The 6,473-nt window shown below is 42.1% G+C and overlaps 1 protein-coding gene across 3 annotated transcripts; it reads right to left on the bottom strand.

The window, feature by feature from the left end:
* Positions 1 to 2,644: 2,644 nt before the first annotated feature.
* On the bottom strand, positions 2,645 to 6,091 carry LOC122014522 (flavin-containing monooxygenase FMO GS-OX-like 9). 3 transcript variants are annotated; one of them, XR_006120699.1, is made up of 5 exons: positions 5,291 to 6,091; positions 5,146 to 5,216; positions 4,887 to 5,045; positions 3,688 to 3,943; positions 2,645 to 2,920 (listed from the first exon to the last, which is right to left on the bottom strand). XR_006120699.1 is itself a non-coding variant. In XM_042570755.1 (4 exons), the coding sequence occupies exons 1-4, from the start codon at positions 5,763 to 5,765 to the stop codon at positions 3,833 to 3,835; spliced, it is 816 nt and encodes a 271-aa protein (XP_042426689.1). In that variant the 5' UTR covers positions 5,766 to 6,091; the 3' UTR covers positions 2,645 to 3,832. The 3 variants fall into 3 exon arrangements, 2 of the variants coding, with proteins under 2 accessions (XP_042426689.1, XP_042426690.1); XM_042570755.1 differs by having other exon boundaries at positions 2,645 to 3,943; XM_042570756.1 differs by lacking the exon at positions 3,688 to 3,943.
* Positions 6,092 to 6,473: the final 382 nt, after the last annotated feature.

Below are 6,473 nucleotides of genomic sequence, written 5' to 3'. Positions count from 1 at the left end.
TCGGCGGATGGATGCTTGGTCCGGCCATGACGTTGCTTCGTTCGGCGGTTAGTCCTCCTGAAGCGCCTCGGCTCTGATATCACTTGTAGGACCGTTGGGCCGGCTAGAAGGGGGGGTTGAATAGCCCTGCAGAAATCAAAACACAAACCAACCCTTCTCGAACTCTTAAACTGACACTTGTAAAATAATCAAGGCAATAAACTAAGATCAAAACAGAAAACGAGGCACCAGGTTTTGACTTGGTTACAACCAGGGAGGTTATTAATCAAAGAAAGATGATCGCACTAGAATTTCTCCTTCAGGCGGAGAAGCCTCTTACAGAGTTGAAGCACACAACAGAAGCTAACTACAGAAAGCGTACAAGTGTTTGAAAGAAATGCGTGAGTTCTGAATTGATGAAAAGCTTCTGGACCAAGGCTATATTTATAGCCTTGGTCGGGGTGCCTGGAAGGGTTCCGGGCACCCTAGGGGGGATAAATTTTATCTCCCAACGTTCAGATCGAGTTTTGACTCGATCTGGTGAAAATACTGGGTCCGGGCACCCGGAAGGGTTCCGGGCGCCCCGGGCTGCTCCGGGCGCCCCGGATTGTTCCGAGCGCCCCGGAGCCCAAAGTCAACAGCCGTTGATTTTTTCGTCCGGGACCTTTTCTCTGGTTCAGTCCCGCCTCGGTCCGGTTCTTCTCCTCCGGATCCGCTCACTTGGGTGATCTCTGCCATCCGGAAAAGGGCTCACTCGAACCCAACTTCCGGTCTTCTCGAGCGGGCTTCCCTCCGGCTTCTCGTCCCTCGGAATCATCGCGTGTTCCCTTCTCGTCCGCCGGCGTACTCATTCGTAGTCTTCGTCCCTCGGATGCACCGCGTGCCGTCCTTCTCGCTAGCTGCATCTCTTGCTCCCCGAGCAATCTTCCGCTCCGGCTTTCGTCCCTCAGAACCACCGCACGCTTCCTTCTCGTCCGCCGGTGTACTCTTCCGCAGCACCTCGTCCCTCGGACTGCCGTCCTTTTCGCTAGCTGCGTCTTCCGCTCAACTACCTGTGTTCCTAAGCTCCTGCACACTTAGACACAAGGTTAGAAACACACAGGACCTAACTTAACATGTTGATCACACCAAAACAACCTTGGGGTTCCAACAGAAACTATTTATATAGAGTTATTGGTGCAGTTTGCACTAACAGTATAACTCAGCTTTTGATGAATGATAAGTAAGTTAAGTTATGTATAATTATGATCTAACCACTTTACCAAGTGTACAGAAGTTAACCAGATAGGTCGACAGGCCGACCAGATATCTGGTAAGAAGTTCATATAGGTCGACGGGTCAACCGAATATCTTGTGAGAAGTCCAGGTAGGTCAAGGACCAACTAGATAATTGGTGTGAAGTCCAAATAGGTCAACGGGCTAACCGGATATCTGGCAAGAAGTCCAGTTGGGTCTGCGAACTGGACAACTAGCAAATGTTGGTGCAATCGACCTTCAAAATTTTAATGTCCAACAAATATGTTTAAGTATGTTTAATAGAGCTTGATCATGGGAAGTCCTAGTCATGGCTAGGCAAGGGTGAGAAGTCAACCAAGTGACTAGTCCTAACTGCGATTAGGCATGGAAAGTCCTAGTTGTAGGCTAGGCAAGGGAAATCTCGGTAGATTATGGAAGCCAGGTGGATTCGATACGTCTGGAAGACCTGATCCCTGGGTAGCCGCATATTGAGTCCTAGTTGTAAGCTAAGGAAGAAAAATTTCGATAGATCGTGGAAGCCAGTGGATAGGTCTGAAGGACCTGATCCCTGTTGGTGCAATCATGCCCTGGAAGTTTCAATGTGTTGACAATTATTTAAGTTTAGGTTAATACGTTGGATCTAACATGCACTGTGAGTTTGCAGGAGAAGTTTCTTGCAGGTCGGAAGATCGGATGCAAGAAAAGTCCAAGAAGGTCGAGGACCGGATTCTTGGCAAAAGAGTCCTTGCAGGTCAGAAGACCGGATGCAAGGCAAGAGAAGTCCAAGAAGGTCAAGGACCGGATTCTTGGCAAGAGAAGTTCCTGCAAGTCAGAAGGGTGGATGCGTGTTAAGCTCATTTAGTAAAAATCGAGTGGTAAATCGATTTAGATATGGCTGTGAGGCAGAATGCCTTTGAATCGATCAGCCGATCACTACAAGAAAAAAGCCTAACAACAACGGTTTTTCACCGTTGTCGTAGCCCCTTTCGAACTGTTGTTAAAGGCCGTGTTGTTAAAAGGGGTGCCCAAAGACAACAGTTTTTAACCGTTGTCTTTGAAGGCAAAGACAACAGTTTTACAACGGTGAAAAACCGTTGTCTTTTCCTTCAAAGACAACAGTTTTTCACCGTTGTCTTTGAGCGTCTACCTTTAATAATAGGGTCTTCAACAACAGTTTTAAACTATCTATGACAACGGTGAAAAACCATTGTCTTTTTTAGATAAAAAATAAAAAAAATTAATACACAATTTTCCAATATTATAAATCATTCAAAATACTAAATTTTAAAATAAAATTTAATATACAATTTTCTAACATTAAAAAATAATATCTATAACATTCTGAAGAAATTTCATAAGCAACCAACAAAATGATAACACTATTAAAACAAAGGTAGAACAATATAACACGAGATTTTCTAATCTGTTTTGACTGTTGAACTTTTGCTCCTAATCTGTTTCAAGGACCGCAGCGCTGCTACGGTGCTCTTCATGTATAAGCTCTGCATATATTTAATCTCCTCCAACTCCGAAACCCTCCCACCTGATTGTGCCGGCTTTGTCACTCCATTTTGTCCGTCGCATTCTGCTGAAATTGACAGGTTGTTGCTGGGGAAGAGGTGGTCGAGCATAGCCACACACTCCTTCACGAGTTTGATAAGTGCTCCTGTTCTCTAGTCATACTTCTTCAGTATTTTCACTAGACCTGAATTCATCACAACAAGAATAATAAACCATCTAAATGAGTGCACAAATTTATAAAAAAAAAAAACCAAAAGAAAGGACAGAACAGTTAATCAATAACACTCAGATAATTGTAAACTATAATTAGGCTCTGATCATGACTATGTTAACATGAGTTTCCTTGTTAACAAATTGAGAAATAATGGTTTGGAGAAATTAACAAACAAGACATGTAATATCTAAAACAAATGGGAGAGTTTGATACCTAAATAAAATCAACCTTGTTCAGTCAATGTAAAATCAGTTAAACTACATTGGTAGTAGGCAAATAACATAAAATTTTCTGTTGTGGAAGTTATAATGAGAGTGGATTGATTGTTTCACCAATGACAAGAGAAATATTACTGTGTAATTTGAAGAAGAAATCCAAACATCTATTCTGCTGAATGCTAATTTATCATAACCTAGCAAAACAAATTTACCAAGCTACTCCAACACCCTTCTTAATCAATCTGATCAATTAGTAAACATGATTGTAGAATAAAACCCATAAATTACCTCTGAAGCGAAAATGCTAAATTTATACTGGACTGAATGTAATTCATACACCATATGGATTGTTTGGAATGGAAGAAAACATCATTCCACTGCTTTATCATATGGGGTAGAAATTAAGGCTTTGGAATCTTTGCAAAACAAAAAAAATGATAATAAAATCTTTCCACTGCTTTATCATTGTGTCTACTGTCCAATAAACAACAAAGTGATGGCAAATTGTTGAAAGAAAACCGTTTACTGAAGCCTGCGTGTGACTAATCTTTGGCAACAGGGAAAACAGAACCAATTGTATCCTTTCCCAGCCTGTAGCACTTTATGTTGACAGAGTATGGGCCTAGAACAACATGGTTATCGACTCCGCCGACGAAAAAATAGTCTAGAGTGCAATTTCAAATTCCAGGCTCACTCCAACTAGAGAAGTGGAGACGGACTTCAAGATGCCGTTCCATTTGAATTGGATAGTTAGCAGGTGAGTCTCGGAGTCTGGCTGCAGGTTTCAACCACAGCAACAAGTTATAGTTACATGAGGAAAACCGAAGCAAAATGTAAGAAAAGCAAACAAAAAGGATAAATCACAAGCTTCTGCTTTTCTAAGATTGTTGTTGTGTATGCTTAACTTACCAGGCCATCATTTAGAAGTAAAGATGCAAGGAAAAGTCACCTTCCGAAGATTCTTAATAATGATCTAGTGCTGAATGGAAAATTCAAGTAAAAGGATCTTCCGGAAAGTAGGAATGTTACTTCTACAAGATTAGCTATTGGAATGTTATCTTTTTAAAGTGAGGTGCAACCTAAACTCTAATATCAGCAATCTTTGTGAGCTAATTGTACACAGTTTGAACTAGCTCCCCCATGATGCGCTTGACTTCCGAGAGATAAAACAAAGGACAGAAGAGAAAGGGATTGCTGTTGTGGATCGGCTGTTTACTTGTGAGAATTTTTTATATAAATTTTCCCCTTGCGAAAGGGTAAGCTTATTAAGATTCTTGTCCGAAGGAAGAACTCTTGTGAGATTTATTTGATTACCTGAAGTGAGATATTTTAGGCTATTAATAATAAACACTATACAGCTGTGGCTTTGGAGTCAGGCTCATCATCAATGGTCTAAAAAGCTAAAAACCTTAGGAAAATATTTCCTCTTCTTTTGCATCTAATACACAATACAAATAATGGCTGTATTCATGGAACACGTTTGCAAGAAACAAGTATCATTGTCTAAAGGTAATAGATTATACAAATAACAGCTCATATGATTCATACCACCGCCGGCTAAGCGTCATTCAAAAATCACAGCTCATATGATTCATACCATTGCTGTTAAAGGTAATAGATTATCCTCACTCAATTTGGTCTGATAATCTTTTACTAAATATCATTGTCTTCATGGTATGGATCGAAGACAATAATATCAACAGAACTTCAACAATTACCTCTTGGTGCCAGAGCAGATGTGCATATTTGGACACAGGCTTCACTAATTTATGAGGGATTTCGACGTGTTTAGTACTTATATGGACTTCTTTGGCAACATGAAGAAGCTCCAGAGCAATCTCTGGTCCACTGATTGAGCCACCAACGACCACTACCACCTGCAAATATTCACAAACAAGCAAGGAATTCAATTACAGAGCATAAATGATTTAATCCTCTGCTGTTTTAACTTATCTCTGCACTAGATCGAAGAACCACCTCATCTTGGAATGGCTCTGGGACTCTGTAGACATGGCTGTGAAGTTGCTTCCTCTTCCACTCCTCCATTCCTGAGGAGCACAGAAGAAGAGAAGGTCACAGAGTGGCGAAATCACGTAAAGAGCTTAATTAGTGAATGCTTTACCCTTGATTTTTGAGAGCCTGGGTAGGGAGAAATGGCCGGTGGCGACGACAACCGCATCAAAGATCTCTTCCATGAACTCACCGTCATCAGTTCTCCTGTCCCTTGATCTCACAATCCATTTGCCAGTTGCTGCCGCCATGCCGACGTGGACTACTTCTGTGTTGAACCTGATGAGTTCGTTCAACCCGAAACACCGGGCGAAGTCTTTGAGGTAGAGGAAGAACTCGCGGTGGCCGGGGAAGTTCCTGGTGTCTCTTCCTTCGACGGGAGTGAACATGAAGTCGCTGAACTCTGTGTAAATTTTGGGCGTGTTGAGGCGCAAGGAGGCGTAGACGCTGCTGTGGACTGTGGCAGCGCCGGAGCCAGCGTCTTGGTAGAGCCACTGGCCGCCGAGGTCGTGGTTCTGCTCCAGCACGACGACGGCGGTGGTATGAATCATATGATCGTTGATGGCCGATACGAGTTTCTTTGGCATTCATTGTCTAAAGGTAATCATATGAGCTGTTAATACAAATAACAGCAGTGGAGAAGAGCCTTAGCCGGCGGTGGTCGCTTGGTGCTAGCGCGATCGATTTCCTCGTGGCTCCGGCGTCGGGGAAGAGTTAGGGCTCGGCGACGGCAGCTATGGCGTTGATCGGAGCAAGGCACGACTCAATGAGGCTTCAGCCGGCGTTGAGTAACTCTTGGCTGGTGGTTATGTATGCGGGGAGAAGAAGTATCGCGGCGTCGATAGGCGGCGAGGATCAGCGTCGGGTTGGGAAGGAGGGGAAAGGGGAATCGGCAGTGGTGACCTAGCCTCACACGAACAAAAAAACTCTTTGTTCGTGTGTTTTTGTTCGTGAAGTTAAAAAAAACTATTACTTTTTTGGGATTCAACAACATTCAATAGACAACAGTTTAATAAAACTGTTGTATATTATCATGTAAGCAACGCTAAAAGACAACAGTTTTTTAAAACCGTTGTCTTTGACAAACATTAGACAACAATTTTTTTAAAAATTGTTGTCTTTGACATACATTAGACAACAGTTTTTTAAAAACCGTTGTCATTTAAAAAAAATTATGATGAACAACAACGGTTTTCAATAAAACCGTTGTTAAATGGCAAAAAGACAACAGTTTCTCGAAAAACTGTTGTCTATTAGGTGTGGTTAAATCTAAAATTTCTTGTAGTGGATTGATT

This window comes from Zingiber officinale, chromosome 8B (genome assembly GCF_018446385.1).
Source record: "Zingiber officinale cultivar Zhangliang chromosome 8B, Zo_v1.1, whole genome shotgun sequence".
Lineage (NCBI taxonomy): Eukaryota > Viridiplantae > Streptophyta > Magnoliopsida > Zingiberales > Zingiberaceae > Zingiber > Zingiber officinale.
The sequence above is the reverse complement of the archived record's forward strand: the minus strand, read 5'-3'. Positions and strand labels throughout refer to the sequence as shown.

Excerpts from the sequence above, each read along its gene's own strand:
- LOC122014522 (XM_042570755.1), bottom strand. The coding sequence starts at position 5,765 with ATGCCAAAGAAACTCGTATCGGCCATCAACGATCATATGATTCATACC. Across the intron at positions 5,217-5,290 it reads CAGGCTCTCAAAAATCAAGG|GAATGGAGGAGTGGAAGAGG; the intron begins GTAAAGCATTCA and ends TGTGCTCCTCAG. Across the intron at positions 3,944-4,886 it reads ATCTGCTCTGGCACCAAGAG|CCAGACTCCGAGACTCACCT; the intron begins GTAATTGTTGAA and ends TGAAACCTGCAG.